Here is a 17,449-nt window from a genome sequence, read left to right as displayed (position 1 = left end):
TCCCTTTCCCTCCCTTGTAAATGCTCACCCTTCCACCCTTCTTTCTCCCTTTCCCTCCCTTGTAAATGCTCACCCTTGCAGCCTTCTTTCTCCCTTTCCCTCCCATGAAAATGCTCACCCCACCACCCTACTTTCTCCTTTCCCTCCCTTGTAAATGCTCACCCTTCCACCCTTCTTTCTCCCTTTCCCTCCCTTGTAAATGCTCACCCTTGCAGCCTTCTTTCTCCCTTTCCCTCCCTTGTAAATGCTCATCCTTCCACCCTTCTTTCTCCCTTTCCCTCCCTTGCAAATGCTCACCCTTGCAGCCTTCTTTCTCCCTTTCCCTCCCTTGCAAATGCTCACCCTTGCAGCCTTCTTTCTCCCTTTCCCTCCCTTGTAAATGCTCACCCTTGCAGCCTTCTTTCTCCCTTTCCCTCCCTTGTAAATGCTCACCCTTTCAGCCTTCTTTCTCCCTTTCCCTCCCTTGTAAATGCTCACCCTTGCAGCCTTCTTTCTCCCTTTCCCTCCCTTGTAAATGCTCACCCTTCCACCCTTCTTTCTCCCTTTCCCTCCCTTGTAAATGCTCACCCTTGCAGCCTTCATTCTCCCTTTCCCTCCCTTGTAAATGCTCACCCTTCCACCCTTCTTTCTCCTTTTCCCTCCCTTGTAAATGCTCACCCTTCCACCCTTCTTTTCTTCAGTTTTTTCATTCGCTCTCACAAACGCTCATTTACCCTGCTCTTCTTCTCATTCACCCTCCCTTTTCCTTCCTCTGACATCCACACACATGTATACCTACCTTTCCTACCTTCTTCCACTTCTTCCCTTGCACTTCCCTCTCCTTTCACATACATATTACCTCTCTTCTTTCCTCTCATTCCTTCTTCCTTTATTCACTTCACTTCATACCTTTCATCCTTCCCCTTCCCTCTCCCTTCCCTCTCACTTCACTTCCTACTTTCCATTCCCTCTCATCTACCTTCTCCCTCTTCCAACTACCCTCTGCCTCCCTTCCTCACGCCCACACCCCTTCACCCCCAGGCCAAGAGTGCGGACATCCTGGTGGTGGGTATCGGCAGCCCGGAGCTCGTCAAGGGGTCGTGGGTCAAGCCGGGAGCTGTTGTGATCGACTGTGGCATCAACTCGATCCCAGGTGTGTTCCCTTACCTGTTGTTGTTCTTGTGGTTATTTTTGTATTCTTTTATTGGTATATTTATTTTTGTTCTTTTATTTAATTTTGTGTTCTCTTTTATTGTTCTTGTGTTTTATTTTTGTTGGCTCTGTTTTATGTGCTTAATTATTTTTTGTTTTGTTTTTATTAGTCATGTGTGTGTTGTCCTTATTTGTCTTGTATATATTGTTTTTTTTTGTCTTGATCATACCTTGATTTAATTTTTCTCCTCTCGTTCTCCTCCACTCCATCACTCCACCCTTCCACTCTGCTTCCACTCCTTTCCCTCGCTAAATATAAAATAAAGAAGTGGTTCGTTTCATTCGTACTTCTGTGTTTTCTCCTTTCTCTTCCTCCACTCTTTCACTCCACCCTTCCACTCTGCTTCCAGTCCTTTCCCTTGCTATAGATAAATGAAAAAGTGGGTTGTTTTGCCAATACTACCCTTTTTTCTCTGGGTCATTTCACTTATACTCCTCTCTGCTTTTCTCCACTCTACAACAACATCCTCTCACTCTACTTCCTCTCCTTCCCCTTGCTAAAAAATAAAAGCGAAATAGCCAGTCGCTTCACTAATACTCCTGTTTTTTTTTTCCGTCTTGTTTGGCTCCACTCCAGACTCCACCAAGAAGTCCGGCTCCAGGCTGGTTGGGGATGTGGACTATGCAGAGGCTTCCAAGGTGGGTGTGGATAGATTGACTGATAGACTGACGGATGTATCAATTTATTACTACACTGAATGACTTGACAGATTGATTGGCTGATAAATGGACAAATTGGCTTGACTGAATGACTGATTAATTGGTTGACTTATAGATTGATGGATTGATTAAGTTATATATTCATTGCCTGGACTCACTGGATAATTGGTTGACTGATAGATTGACAGAATGATGGGTTGACTGACTGATTGATTTATTGTTTGACTGAATGACTGATTGATAGGTTGACTGATTGAGTGTTTGGCTTATTGACTGACTGACAGCGCATATTATTTATCTATTCTTTGTTAGTTGACTGACTTGCTGACTAACTGACTGACAAGCATCTAAACTCACCAATATATCCCTCACCACCACCTCAGGCATCCCATCACCATCCATCAACACCACCACTAAGTCATCACCCTCTAACTCCTCATCACCACCTCACCCCCCCCACAGGTAGCGTCGGTCATCACCCCAGTGCCGGGAGGTGTGGGCCCCATGACGGTGGCGATGCTCATGAACAACACGGTCCTCTCGGCACAGAAGGCCATGGCTAAGATGAGGGCCAAGGCGTGGAGGCTCTCATACCTGCCCATCAACCCCCTGGAGAAGGTGCCGAGGTGAGTGCGTTGAGGGGTTGCAAGGTGTTGGTTGGGTTGAGTTTGGTTATGTTGTGATGGGTTGGTTCGGTTGGGTGGTTGGTGTGATTGGTTTATTTTATTTTATTTTTTTCATGTCTTTTTGTTTTTGTTTTGCTTTGTTTTCTTGTTTATTTCTGTTGATTTTTTTTTTCTTTATTTCATTTATTTATTTATTATTTTTTTTATTTTTTATGTGGTCTTATTGTTTTATTGCTGTAGATTAACTTCATTTCATTCTTTGTTTTTGTTTTTTTTTTGTGTATTTTTTGTTGTCATTTTTTGCTAATATTCCATTTGTTTACTTTATTTATTTCACTGTGATCTAGTTTCTTGCTCTTTCGTGCATTATATATATCCAACTTTTTCCCATACCATTCCTCAAAACATTAATTCCTCCATATTTTTCCTCTCAAGGTCCCCCATCCTCTTCAGTACCCAAACATCATTATCCTAACCCTACAACATCCTCTCCCACCCCAAACAGCGACATCGAGGTGGCCCGCGCACAGACCCCAAAGGACATCACAGACCTGGCCTCGGAGATCGGACTTTTGGACACGGAGTTAGAGGCTTACGGCAACAAGAAGGCGAAGGTCAAGCTCGAGATTCTGGACCGCCTCAAGTCCCAGAAGAGTGGGAAATATGTGGTGGTGGCTGGGTGAGTGTTAGGGGGGAGGGGAAGGGTGTCAGTGTGTGTGTGTGTGTGTGTGTGTGTGTGTGTTAAGAGGGTGGGATGAATGTGTTAGGTTGTGTGTGTGTGTTTTAAGAGGGTGAAGTGAGTGTGTTCGGTTGTGTGTGTGTGTGTTTTATGGTATAGTTGAAAGGTGGTTGAATGTGTGTGTGTGTGTGTGTGTGTGTGTGTGTGTGTGAGAGAGAGATTCATGTAGTTATTTCTTGTTGCTTATCTAACATTTTTTTCTCCTCTCCTTTCATTCATTCTCCCTTTTCATTCCTTTCTCCACTTTCTTTTTCTCCTTCTTGCTTCTACCTCCTCTTCATTCCTTTAATTTACTCTTATCTCCTATCCTCTCTCTCCTCTTCTTTATCTCATTTCTTCCTTGTCCTTTTTCCTTTCCTCTTCTCATCTTTTCTCTCTTTCTCCTCACCTCCTCTTCTTCCCATCTCTCCTTACCTCTCCTTTCTCCTCCTTTCCCCTCCTGTCCATTCCAAATCTCTCTCCCCATTTCTTTATTCCATTTCTTTTTCCTCCCTTCTATTCCAATTTTCTCCCCTCCTCCCTTTCTCTCCCCTCCTCTCCCTTTCCTCTCTATCCATTTATCTCCCCTCCTCTCCCTTTTATTTCACTCTCCTCCCCTCCTTTCCATGCTGCATCTCTCCTCTTCCCTTCTCTCCCCTTTTCTTACCCTTCTCTCCCCTTTTCTTACCCTCCTCTTCCCTTCTCTCCCCTTTTCTTCCCTTCCTCTCCCCTCCTCTCCACCTCCAGCATCACCCCCACTCCACTCGGGGAAGGCAAGAGCACCACGACCATCGGCATAACACAGGCCCTGGGCGCTCACCTCAAGAAGAATGTGTTCGCCTGTGTCCGCCAACCTTCCCAGGGACCCACCTTCGGAATCAAGGGTACGTGATGCTAAGGGAAGGGAGGGGAAGGGGTTGAGGTAAGGGGAGGAGTAGGGTAAGCCTGGGAGAGGAAGAATAAAGGGTTTGATGGGGCTGTGGCAAGAGAATGGAGTTGGGATTTTGTATAGTTAAGAAAATGAGGGTAAAGGGACTTGGTTGATGAATTTGTATGGCTAAAGAGTAATGGAAAGGGGAGGAGTAAGGGGAAGAGTAAAATTTGACTGGAAAAAAGTGGAAGAAGGAAGGGAAGGAGTGAATTGTGACTGGAAGAAAGGGGAAGAGTAAAATTTGACTGGAAAAAAGTGGAAGAAGGAAGGGAAGGAGTGAATTGTGACTGGAAGAAAGGGGAAGAGTAAAATTTGACTGGAAAAAAGTGGAAGAAGGAAGGGAAGGAGTGAATTGTGACTGGAAGAAAGGGGAAGAGTAAAATTTGACTGGAAAAAAGTGGAAGAAGGAAGGGAAGGAGTGAATTGTGACTGGAAGAAAGGGGAAGAGTAAAATTTGACTGGAAAAAAGTGGAAGAAGGAAGGAAGGAATTGTGACTGGAAGAAAGGGGAAGAGTAAAATTTGACTGGAAAAAAGTGGAAGAAGGAAGGGAAGGAGTGAATTGTGACTGGAAGAAAGGGGAAGAATAAAATTTGACTGGAAGAAAGTGGAGGAAGGAAGGGAAGGAGTGAATTGTGACTGGAAGAAAGGGGAAGAGTAAAATGTGACTGGAAAAAAGTGGAAGAAGGAAGGGAAGGAGTGCATTGTGACTGGAAGAAAGGGGAAGAGTAAAATTTGACTGGAAGAAAGGGGAAGTAAGGGATTGTTTTAATGGTTATATATATTAAGGAAAAAGAAAAGAAGGCTGATAAAGTGAATGGGGTAAAAGGGACAGTGGAGAGAGAGAGAGAGAGAGAGAGAGAGAGAGAGAGAGAGAGAGAGGAAAGAAATAAGGAAAGGAAGGGAAAAACATAGGATTAATTTAATGTATGTGTTCAGAGGAGAGAGTTACGAGTATGTTTGACAAAGAAAAAAAAAAAAAGAGTATCACCCATCACCAAACAACCAATCAACCATCACCCATTCCTCAGGTGGCGCCGCAGGGGGGGGCTACTCCCAGGTCATACCCATGGATGAATTCAACCTCCACCTCACCGGAGACATCCACGCCATCACAGCCGCCAACAACCTCCTGGCCGCCCAACTGGATGCCCGGATGTTCCACGAGTCCACCCAAACCGACCAGGCCCTCTACAACCGCCTGGTGCCGAAGGTGAAAGGTGTGCGGAAGTTCTCGCCCATACAGGTAAGATTTGGCAGGTGTGTAGGTGTGTGAGAGAGAGGAAGATAGAGTTAAGTGTCCAAGAGAGAGGGTGTGTGTAAGAGAGAGAGAGAGAGAGAGAGAGAGAGAGAGAGAGTGAGTGTGGTGGTAAGATGAAGGAGCGAGGTAGAGTTTAGTGCATAAGAAGAGAGAGAGAGAGAGAGAGAGAGAGAGAGAGAGAGAGAGAGAGAAATAGATAGAGAGAGAGAGAGAGAGAGAGAGAGAGAGAGAGAGATGTATATATAGGCCTATGTAAGAGAGAGGGAGAGACAGAGGAAGGTAAAGTGAGTATGTAATAGAGATTGGAGAGGCAGGAATTAATGTGTGAGAGAGAGAGAGAGAGAGAGAGAATGAAGATAAACTATTGTATTATAATCTATTAAACCTTATTGTATTTGTATTTATTATTGTTATTTCTTCCTCCCCATCTTCCTCCCTCCTCCTTATCCTTCTTGATCTTCCTCCTCTTCATCTTCCTTTTCCATTCCTTCTCCTCCTCTTCCTCTCTGTTCCTCCTCTTCATCTTCCTCTCTGTTCCTCCTCCTCCTTGTCCTTCTTATCCTCCTTCAACTCCTCTTTTCTCTTCCTCTCTTCCTCCTCCTCTTCCTCCCACATCATCCTTCTTGTTGATCTCTTCCTCCTCCTCCTCCTCCTCCCTTATATTCCCCTCTCACCCTTGTCCTCTTTCCTCTTCCTTTCCCCTTCTCTCTTCCTCCCTCATTCTCTCTCTTCTTTATCCTCCTCCTCCTCCTTCTCCACCTCCTCCTCCTTCTCCACCTCCTCTTTCTCCACCTCCTCTTTCTCCACCTCCTCTTCCTCCTCCTCCTCCTCCTCCCAACACAGCTGAACCGCCTCAAGAAGCTGGGCATCACGGAGACTGACCCGGACAAGCTGACACCGGAGGAGGTCACCAAGTTCGCCCGCCTCGACATCGACCCGGCCACCATCACCTGGCAGCGCGGTGGGTCATGGGAGGTCAAAGGTCAAGGGAGGGGTCAGAGAAAGGGGTTTAGTGTTAGATAGTCTGAGATTTTTTTATGAATTTGATATTTTTTTCTCTTTTTTTTACTTATTATTTATTTATTTATTTATTTACAGTCGGCCATCAAATAGTACGGTTTCCAATAGTTCGGGAAATTCAAAAATCCTAAAAAAAACGAAACTGAACTATTGGAAACCGTACTATTTGAGGGACGACTATTTTTTATTTTTATTTATTTATTTATTTTATTTATTTATTTTTTTTATTTATTTTTTATTCTCTCCTCCTCCACTTCCGTTCCCGCCACAGTCTTGGACACCAACGACCGCTTCCTACGTAAGATCACCATCGGCCAGAGCCCCACCGAGAAGGGCCACACCCGGGAGTGCCAGTTCGACATCAGCGTGGCCAGCGAGCTCATGGCCATCCTCTCCCTCACCACCTCTCTGCCGGACATGAGGGAGATGCTGGGCCGGGTGGTGGTAGGCTCTGACACCTCCGGGAACCCTGTCACTGCCGAGGACCTGGTGATTAGTATTTCCGTTTGTAGGGTTAGGATAATGATGTTTGGGTACTGAAGAGGATGGGGGAACTTGAGAGGAAAAATATGGAGGAATTAATGTTTTGAGGAATGGTATGGGAAAAAGTTGGATATATATAATGCACGAAAGAGCAAGAAACTAGTCCATCTTCTTCCGTTCTCGGGGTCAGACTCCACCACCTCCACCTTTCTCGATCCACTTCGGTATCAGGACACCTCGCCTCCTCGTGAAATTGATCTCTCTCTCGACCACCTCTTGATTCTTTTTTGTAGGAGCAGCGAGTAGCGGGCTTTTTTTTATTATTGTTTCCTTTTTTTTGTGCCCTTGAGCTGTCTCCTTTGTTGTAAAAAAAAAAGTTAACTGATATTTTTTGTCTTCATCATTGGTTTATTTCATTTATCCTTTTTCTTGTTTATGTATAGTCCATCTTCTTCCGTTCTCGGGGTCAGACTCCACCACCTCCACCTTTCTCAATCCACTTAACTGATATTTTTTGTGTTATTCATTGGTTTATTATTTCACTTCATCTTCATTATCTCTCTCTAATATACTCTCTCTCTCTCTCTCTCTCTCTCTCTCTCTCTCTCTCTCTCTCTCACTAAACTCTTGATCTTCTTTTGTTCTATTCCACCGACCTTCCTCGTTAAATAAAAAAACATAAGTAAATCCACCCATCATCGTCCTCCTCCTTGTAGGAAATCCGCAGTCAAGGGATAAATAAAAAAAACAAATAAATAAATCCACCCGTCTTTGTCCCCCTCGTCACAGGGAGCCAGCGGGGCCTTAACGGTGCTGCTGAAGGACGCCATCAAGCCCAACCTGATGCAGACCCTGGAGGGGACGCCCGTCTTCGTCCACACCGGCCCCTTCGCCAACATTGCCCACGGGAGCTCCTCCATCCTGGCCGACCACATTGCCCTCAAGGTGTGTGGAAGAGGAGGGGAAGGGGTAGAGAGACACAGAGGGAGAGGAAAGGGAAAGGTGATGTTTTTTGTGTGGGAAAGAGGAAGGGTGAGAGGGAAGGAAAGGGAGGGAAAGAGAGGGGGAGTGGGAGAGGGAAAGGGAAGGGAAAGGTTATGATTTGTGTGTGTGTGTGTGTGTGTGTGTGTGAAAGGAAGGGAGAGAGGGAAGGAAAGGGAGGGAAAGAGAGGGGGAGTGGGAGAGGGAAAGGGAAGGGAAAGCTTATGATTTGTGTGTGTGTGTGTGAAAGGAAGGGAGAGAGGGAAGGAAAGGGAGGGAAAGAAAGGGGGAGTGGGAGAGGGAGAGGAAAAGGGAGGGAAAGAGTGATTACTCATGTGTGTAAGAGAGGATGGGAGAAAGGAAAAATGTGTGTGTGTGTCCAATTTTCTCATTTTGCAATCTTCACTCTTTTTACACTCCACTTCCGAACATAAGCAACTTTAAACTGACTCCCCACATCAGACTCCATTGCTTCCATTGCCGTAAGAAAATAAGCAAACAAACTAATCTTCACTCTTTTTACACTCCACCTCAAAACAGAACATAAATAAGCTACTTTTAACCCAGTAGCAGCGGGGATCATGTTTCTTAATGGTCCTTCTAAGCGAGAAAAATGAGAAAAAATCATCACTCACGTAAACCAATTCATAATATATATCAAAGCATTTGTGATCAGTTTATGCATCATCTATTTTGGGGGGTTTATATCATGGCACAAATTTGGCCCGTCGCTGCTACTGGGTTAACTAACTACCCACATCACATTCCATTCCTTCCATCGCCATAAAATGATAAACAAACAAACTTCCGTCCCTCCATCTCCGCCGCAGCTTGTGGGCGAGGACGGCATCGTGGTAACAGAGGCCGGGTTCGGGGCAGACATCGGCATGGAAAAGTTCTTCAACATCAAGTGCCGTTACTCTGGACTGGTGCCGAACGCTGCGGTGCTGGTGGCTTCGGTCAGGGCCTTGAAGATGCACGGTGGAGGGCCAGCCGTCACCCCTGGCACACCGCTGGCTGCAGAGTACACTAAGGTGGGGCGTTAAGGTGTCAAGTGTGGTAAGATGAGGTTAGGTTAGGATACAGTCACTAATTTGGACGCCATTTTTAGTTATGACTGAAATGACTGTAGAGAATTAAGTCCTATAAGTTAGAATGTGTAGGGATGTTGGGCATAGTATGTGTAGTAAGGTTAGATCAGATTAGGGTACAATATCCAGTTCTTACATATCATATCGTTGCCAGTTCACCCTATCCACCCCATAGTACTTGCCATTTTCTGACACTTAACTATCCCCAAAACACATCAGTAATTAACCATTTCAACGAGAACTATTAATTAATCTAGTTACTAGCCCCCAGGAGACAGTTTATGGCGCGGAAATTGATAAATACAATAGGCTAGGGGCGGACATCTGGCAACACTGTATCGGTATTAAAGTAAGGGTGTGTAAGGTGAGGTAAGGGTGTGTGAGGTATCAGATGTGCAGTAAGGTTAGGCTAGGGTGCAGCAATCATATACACTCTCTCTCTCTCACTATCTTTTTTTCTCTCTCTCCATCTCTTTCTCAGGAGGATTTGGGGCTGGTGGAGGCTGGCTTCAGCAACCTCAAGAAGCAGATCGAAAACGGCCTAATGTTTGGCGTTCCCGTGGTGGTGGCCATCAACAAATTTGTGTGAGTGTTCGTTCTCTCTCTCTCTCTCTCTCTCTCTCTGTATAGTCATTTTTTTAATATTTACCTAAGTTTATGTTACAATGAATTTTCCTTACGTTTTCTCTATTATTTCTTGATCTTTCTCTTCCTCTTCCTTTTCGCACCAACTGTTTACTGCCTCTTCTTGTTTTTCTTATCTTCCTTTCCTTTTCCTCCTCCTCCTCCTCCTCTTCTTCTTTTTCCTGCTCTCTTTTCTTCATCTTTCTTCTCCACTTTTTCATGCCAATCTTTCACTGCCTCATGTTTTTTTCTTATTTTCCTTTCCTCCTCCTTTTCCTGCTTTCCTTTATATATGGTTCTTCTTCTCTACCTTTTATCAACAACCCACTACTGCCTCTTATCTCTATTTGTTTTTTGTATGTTCTTATCACCCCTATCACCCTCCTCCTCCTCCTTGTTTTCCTACTGTTCCTTCTCCTTTTCTCTTTTTCCTTATCCTATCCATCTCAATTCTCCTCTTCCTCGTTTCACTAACCAACCACTATCTCTATCTCTTCTCTTTCCACTCTTCCTGTTATTCTTTTCCTCTTTTTCCTTATCCTCTGCATCTCAATCCTTCTCTTTTCACTAACGTATCATCATCTCTTATCTCTTTTTTTTGTTATTCCTTTTTCTCATTATTCTCTTCACTCTCCTTTTCTTGTTCCTTCTTATCTTTCTCCTGTTTATCTCATTATTTTCCTCCGCCTCCTCCTCCTCCTGACCCTGGTGATTTTTTCCTCCTCTTCCTTCTCCTTTTCTTCTCCTGTTTTCTTTTCTTCCTCCTCTTTCTATTCCTGGTGATCTTTCTCCTCCTCTTTTCTTCTTCCTCATCCTCGTCCTTCTCCTTCTCCTCCTCTCCTCCTCCTTCTGGTCTTCCCTGTTTTTCTTCCTCCGCCTCATTCTCCTCTAATCCTCCTCCTCCTCCTCTTCCTCTTCTCACTAGCTAACCACTCCCTCACCACTACCACTCCTCCTCATTCTCCTCTAATCCTCCTCCTCCTCTTCCTCTTCTCACTAGCTAACCACTCCCTCACCACTACCACTCCTCCTCCTCCTCCTCTTCTCACTATCTAACCACTCCCTCACCACTACCACTCCTCCTCCTTCTCCTCCTCCTCTTCCTCTTCTCACTATCTAACCACTCCCTCACCACTACCACTCCTCCTCCTTCTCCTCCTCCTCCTCCTCTTCCTCTTCTCACTAGCTAACCACTCCCTCACCACTACCACTCCTCCTCCTTCTCCTCCTCCTCCTTCTCCTCCTCTTCTCACTAGCTAACCACTCCCTCACCACTACCACTCCTCCTCCTTCTCCTCCTCTTCTCACTAGCTAACCACTCCCTCACCACTACCACTCCTCCTCCTTCTCCTCCTCCTCTTCCTCTTCTCACTATCTAACCACTCCCTCACCACTACCACTCCTCCTCCTTCTCCTCCTCCTCCTCTTCTCACTATCTAACCACTCCCTCACCACTACCACTCCTCCTCCTTCTCCTCCTCCTCCTCCTCTTCCTCTTCTCACTAGCTAACCACTCCCTCACCACTACCACTTCTTCTCCCCCCACAGGACAGACACACCCGCTGAACTCACCCTCGTACAAAGACTGGCCAAGGGTGCCGGGGCCTTTGATGCCATAATCTGCTCCCACTGGGCCAAGGGCGGGGCAGGGGCTGTGGAGTTGGCGGAGGCTGTCGTGAGGGCAACAAACCAGCCCTCGCAGTTTAAGTAAGTATGGGGTGAGTGGCGAGGGCATAGGGTGTGTTAAGGTGATATTTAGGGCTGAGAACATTGCTGAGAGGAGGAGATAGCGACTTGGTAGAGAGGATAGAAAAAGCTAGTGAAAAAATATAGGGTGTGTGGAGGTGTTGTTTTAATCTGAGAACATTGCTGATAGAGAAAGAGAGGGAGATAGCAACTGAGGGTGGAGAGTGAAGAGGAGAGAAAGGAATGAAGAGAGCTGGTCAGAATGGAAAATAGATCGTAACAAAAATCTAAATATTCAGTGACAGGAAAATATATAATGAAAAATAAATAAATAAATAACAAAAAAAAAATAACGAAAGCCAAATGACATGCAAAAAAAACAAAAAACGGCAGAAACAACGAAAATAACTAATAGAAAAACAGTAAAAGAAACTATATATAAAAAAAATAATAAGCAAAACATTAACTTCAACACCATCCACTCACCATCACTCCTCCTCCTCCCTCCTCCTCCTCTTCCTCTTCCATCTCCTCCTCAACAGGTTCCTCTATGACCTCGAGCAGCCGGTTGAGGAGAAAATCCGCACCATTGCCCGGCGGATCTACGGAGCGGATGACGTGGAATTTCTACCGGAAGCTCAGCAACAGATCAACCGCTACAAGAAACAGGTGTGTGGAAGAGAACGAATGTGGAGGAGGTGGAGAGATTTGGGGGAGGGGGGAAGGTATGTTGTGGAAGAGAAGGAGGAGGAGGGGGAAGATTGTGTGGAAAAGAAGGAAGAGGAGGAGGAAGAAGAGTGAAGGTGTATGTAGGAGGAGGAGGAAGAAGAGTGAAGGTGTATGTAGGAGGAGGAGGAGGAGGAGGACAGATTAGAGAGAGGGGGAAGATTGTGTGGAGAAGGAGGAGGAAGAAGAGGGTGAAGGTATATTTAGGAGGAGGAGGAGATTTGAGAGAGGGGGAAGATTGTGTGAAGGAGGAAGAGGAGGAGGTGGAGGACAGAATTCATATGATCTAACACTCTTTCCAATCCCACAATCCTCTATACACTCAAGAAACACAATCCAAACCTTTCCCGATCCTGTTTCTCTCTCAGTAGACCTTCATCAGAGGACCAAAAACCCTTTCCCAATGCCTCCTGATCCCCAACCCCTCTGTTCACCTTCTTAACACAATCCAACACCCTTTAATTTGACCTAACCCCCTAGACACCCTTCCCAAATCCCTCAACCTTCTATACATACAGTCCAACACCCTTTAATTTGACCTCACCCCCCAGACACCCTTCCCAAATCCGTCAACCCTCTATACATACAATCCAACACCCTTTAATTTGACCTCACCCCCCAGACACCCTTCCCAAATCCCTCAACCCTCTATACATACAATCCAACACCTTTTATAATGATCTCAACCCTCTGTTTTCCCGTGATAGGGCTTCAACAACCTTCCGATCTGCATGGCCAAGACTCACCTGTCCCTAACAGCCGACCCCAGCAGGAAGGGCGCACCTACGGGCTTCACCTTGCCTGTGCGGGATGTGAGGGCGTCGGTGGGGGCCGGCTTCCTCTTCCCACTTGTTGGCACGGTAAGGGTGTGAGAAAGAGAGCAAGAGAGTGAGAGAGAGATTTACATAGATATTCAGACCACACAGACACCATGGCCCATATTAAGTGGTCTCCATAGGTGCTGGAAACTGTGTAGTCCATGTTTTACTGAGGAAGGATAGGACAAGACTTTTTATTTTTATTTTATTAGGTATATTTTCGTAACGCACAAAACATCACACTGGCTGTTACAAGGATGCCTCTAGAAATAACACATTACACCCAGTATATATGTAATGCACAAAACACTACACTGGCCACTACAAGGATGCCCAAGAAACTAACACATTACACCCAGTATATATGTAATGCACAGAACACTACACTGGCTGTTACAAGGATGCTCAAGAAATTAACACATTACACCCAGTATATATGTAATGCACAGAACACTACACTGGCTGCTACAAGGATGCCCAAGAAACTAACACATTACACCCAGTATATATGTAATGCACAGAACACTACACTGGCCACTACAAGGATGCCCAAGAAACTAACACATTACACCCAGTATATATGTAATGCACAGAACACTACACTGGCTGTTACAAGGATGCTCAAGAAACTAACACATTACATGAAGTCTTCTTGCAGTGCACGAAACATAACTCAAAATATCACCCCGGATGTTACAAGAAATAAACAATACACAAGAGAAACTGTAATAACAGTGAAAATAATAATGATAATACTGTAGAAACGAATTAATACCAAATATCTTACAACATGATTATTGAACATATCAGGTAACTGTGATGGTGGTGGTGGTGGCCAATACCTTCAGCACCACGCCACAGTCCACCACAGTCACCTCCTCTGTGTCCGGGTGTTTGGCAGCCTCGGCCACCACATGCAGTCCGTCCACCACCTTACCAAAGAGAGAATGTGAACTCGATCCACCACTTTGACGGTCACTGGTGAAGATGCCAAACCGACCACACTGACTTCTACCCGATGACTTTAACCCAAACACGTCCCCAGCGTGGGTTGGGTACTGGTACTCAACTTGGCCCATATCAAGGCCTGGCAGCATGGCGGACGTCCAGTGACCATCATTACTCATGAAGTGTCCGCCCTTCACATACTCTCCCATGTCCCCCTTCCTCCACACCTTGAACAGCCTGGTGTTAATGTAGGAGGGGCCGCGCTGCCCCGTGCACAACAGCAATAAATGTCTGCCCCGCGGGGTATCGGGGTTCAGACGGATTTTGACCCGCCGCGGCGCGCTGCCCGGCCAGGACAGGTCCAGGAACACCATGCAGGGGGGGGAGGGCGGCACAACCTCGCTCACCTGCAGGGTTGTCGCGCCCCGTGGCAGGGGAAGGTCCTTCAGGGCGTGGAGGCACAGCTGGCCGGCTTCAAGGCTTATTCTTGCGTGTCGGCGCTGACCTTTTGCCTGGTGGACAGCAAACACCCGGCCAGCCTCCAGCAGGCGCCTGGCGGGCTGCGTCAGGCTGCAGAGGTCCTTGGCCGTCAAGCTCCCTGTCCAGATAAAGTGCATTCTGTCCATGATGGTGGAGTCTGGGCCTGACTGGGGCCTGGGCTCCTCTGTAGCAAGTGTTTCCAGAGTGGCCTGGACAGCCTCCAGGGCTGCACTAGATGCCTCTTCCACCTCCCTCATGGTGGTGACGGTGCTGGCATCAGGAAAACATTCTAGGCACTCCTCCTTTGCCTTCACTGCCTTGCCAGTGTAACGAACCGCTTCAGTCACCGCTATGCCTACGTCTTGGTCTGTTGTAAAGTCGCGCAATGTCGCCAGCATGGCCTGCAGCCCCTGCTCCCCCTTCTTCAGCTTCTTCTCCTTGGCTGCTGCACGGGACTCTTCCTGCTGCAGGAGCTCCCTGGCACTCATGCTCTGGTTCACCAGTTCCAGGAGCCTGTCCTCCAGATGCTGCTGCCGCTTGACCCAGCCTGCCAGGGTCGTCTGGTACTGGTCCAGCTGCGACTGAGCCTCCTGGCAGGCGGTGATGGCAGCCTCAACTTTGGTCACCTGTTCCCCCAATAAGGAACTCATATATTTGCAGAGACCCTCCCCCCTATTCTTGCCAGATGCTCCTTCCCCGGCACTGGGTGGCGATGAGGCTGCTGCTGCTGGTGCCACCTCAGAGTGCCTCTTTCTTGCAAAGGCCTCAACAGCAAAGTTGACAGGGAACTGCCCTGCCCTGGGCAAGGCGTGGATGACGCAGCACTCTGGGCAGGCAACACAGTCGTGCTTCTTCAGCTGATCTATGCACAGCGTGCAGAGAGTGTGTCCACAGGGCAGGGAGTGTGGCCGCTTCACTCTGCCATAATAGTATGTCATGCATGCTGGACACTCCTCAGGGTTGCTGACAGTGTTCCTTCTTTTCTTCACCTGTGGCTGTCCTGGCATCCTGCCGCCCCGCCCTGCAGCCTTCATGACGCTGGTGGTGGTGGTGGTGTTGAGGGGCAGTGATGGTCTGACACACACTCCTTGCTGTGGCAGTGTTCCGTGAGGTGGTCACGGGCGTGGTGGGTGGGCACTCTTGGGCAGCACGGCTCTGCCTGGGAGTGGGCGTCGCTAAGTGCTGCTACACTGATAGTCTCCAAGTAGACAATGAGGTCATTGATAAGGGTGGGCAGGTACCGGTACTAACGGTACCAGCTAAACGGTACGGTACCGGTACCAGATTGCTCGGATTTATTTATTGGATTTCTTGATAATTCTTCATGTCCGATTTTTTTTTAGGTTGCTAATAAATATTGTTATTGTTATTAGACTATGATCGAGTACATCCAAAATAACTATACATCCAGTACCTGTGGATCTTAGTGACGCTCGTCGCCCGCCCGCCTCCGTGTGGTATCACGCGGTGTGGCCCTGTGTGGGTGGGGACGCCGAGTCACTGCCTCGCTGACCGTCTACTCAAGTTCCCGCCATTTTGTCCTGCTCTTCGTTTCCATCACAGCTCCCGCTTCCATTATTTTATTATTTTATTTATTTATTGAAGTTACTGGATAATTCTTGATGTCCGATTCTTTTTCTTTTTCAGGTTGCTAATAAATATTGTTATTGTTATTAGACTATGATCGAGTACATCCATATTAACTATACATGCTATTTTTTTTATCGAAAAAAATAAATATTCACTTCATTCAGAGAGAGAGAGAGAGAGAGAGAGAGAGAGAGGGAGAAAGAGTTTTCTTTACAGGAAATTTATTTGGGAATTTCATCAGAAGTCATTAAGATAAAAAAAAATACTCCTTCGGGTACCGGTACTAACAGTACCTGAGTTTTCGGTACCGGTACTACCGGTTCTCAAATTAACGGTACTTGCCCATCCCTAGTCACTGATAGTTTCCAAGGAGATAATCACTGTACAGTCGTGGGACACAAGTGATGAGTTTCCAAAATGTTTCGGACGCCGCTAGCGAAAGACGGCAACTATCCAGCTATATGTGACGTATGTGTGTGTGGGGGCCCCCCCCCCCACGACTGTACAGTGATTATCTCCTTGGAAACTATCAGTGACTAGGGATGGGCAAGTACCGTTAATTTGAGAACCGGTAGTACCGGTACCGAAAACTCAGGTACTGTTAGTACCGGTACCCGAAGGAGTATTTTTTTTTTATCTTAATGACTTCTGATGAGAGATATATTATTTAAGGATTTTTCTTACTAAACTGTGAGCATCAACTGCACGACGATGCTCTTGTTTCCACTAGTGCACGCTCTGTAATAAGATTTTTGCATTCCATAAGCTAAATATTTGCTTGGCTTTGGTCATCAGTGTGTATTCTGGAGAGAGAGAGAGAGAGAGAGAGAGAGAGAGAGATGAATTTCTCTTAAGAGAAAAAGTTACTGCAGAATAATAGCCTACATTTCTTAAATGCATAATAATAACTTAGTATTCGTAAATGTAAAGTAATAGCCTAGTTTCATAAATGCAAACAAATCGTTTAATATTCTTAAATGCAAAATAATAGCTTTGTATTTCAGATCAATTCATAATAGCCTACTAGTTTCCTAAATGCGCCGCCTGGCATGGTCGATGACGTCATTGCATAACATTGTCAAGCGAAAATGAAATGGTGGTAACATATTTTTAGACCGTATCAGAATTTTTGTGCACGTTATCAATGTTTTCGTCGTATTTTCTTAGTGAGGACGTTGCAGGAATGGATACAACATTTATTCATATGGATAATAGCGTTGTAAACAACTTTAGCTGTCACTGACTTAATTTGAACGAAATGTAGAGACATTTTCGTCCGCGAATTTAAAACTTATCAGTGTGCACAACTGACAAATTCATATCTAATAAAGTATGGAGAGTGTATATGTGGTGACATCTGAACATTAGCCTCTTTCCATGCGCTGTATATATTTTAAAGTCGGGGCCGGTGAACGAAACTCAGTGGACAGTGTGCCCCTCATGCAGTGGTGCCAGATGTTCTCATGTAAAGGCCACACCCAACAGCCAGACCCTCACCCCATGATGTGTTCAGTTAAGGGATACAGTTAAGCCCCTTGTAGATTAGCAACCATGCAGAGAGAGAGAGTGTTTGTTTTTCAGGGCTGTAATTTATGGGGGACTAGGAAGGGATAGCCC

General features: G+C 46.1%; 1 protein-coding gene across 50 annotated transcripts in view; it reads left to right on the top strand.

Moving 5' to 3' along the window:
• Nucleotides 1-17,449, top strand: part of LOC127009976 (C-1-tetrahydrofolate synthase, cytoplasmic-like) — an 81,856-nt gene that overhangs the window by 12,216 nt on the left and 52,191 nt on the right. For all 50 annotated transcript variants that reach the window (XM_050883607.1, XM_050883650.1, XM_050883649.1 and 47 more), the window contains exons 8-21: nucleotides 1,021-1,132; nucleotides 1,769-1,830; nucleotides 2,314-2,477; nucleotides 2,983-3,156; nucleotides 3,943-4,079; nucleotides 5,156-5,370; nucleotides 6,229-6,346; nucleotides 6,677-6,894; nucleotides 7,678-7,833; nucleotides 8,700-8,903; nucleotides 9,442-9,545; nucleotides 11,133-11,291; nucleotides 11,813-11,939; nucleotides 12,704-12,856. In XM_050883607.1, coding sequence (XP_050739564.1) covers nucleotides 1,021-1,132; nucleotides 1,769-1,830; nucleotides 2,314-2,477; nucleotides 2,983-3,156; nucleotides 3,943-4,079; nucleotides 5,156-5,370; nucleotides 6,229-6,346; nucleotides 6,677-6,894; nucleotides 7,678-7,833; nucleotides 8,700-8,903; nucleotides 9,442-9,545; nucleotides 11,133-11,291; nucleotides 11,813-11,939; nucleotides 12,704-12,856 — 2,103 coding nt within the window. The remainder of the gene's footprint in view (nucleotides 1-1,020; nucleotides 1,133-1,768; nucleotides 1,831-2,313; nucleotides 2,478-2,982; nucleotides 3,157-3,942; nucleotides 4,080-5,155; nucleotides 5,371-6,228; nucleotides 6,347-6,676; nucleotides 6,895-7,677; nucleotides 7,834-8,699; nucleotides 8,904-9,441; nucleotides 9,546-11,132; nucleotides 11,292-11,812; nucleotides 11,940-12,703; nucleotides 12,857-17,449) is intronic.

This window comes from Eriocheir sinensis, chromosome 42, assembly GCF_024679095.1.
Source record: "Eriocheir sinensis breed Jianghai 21 chromosome 42, ASM2467909v1, whole genome shotgun sequence".
NCBI lineage: Eukaryota > Metazoa > Arthropoda > Malacostraca > Decapoda > Varunidae > Eriocheir > Eriocheir sinensis.
Note: the sequence above shows the minus strand (reverse complement) of the source record. Positions and strands in the feature narration are given on the sequence as shown.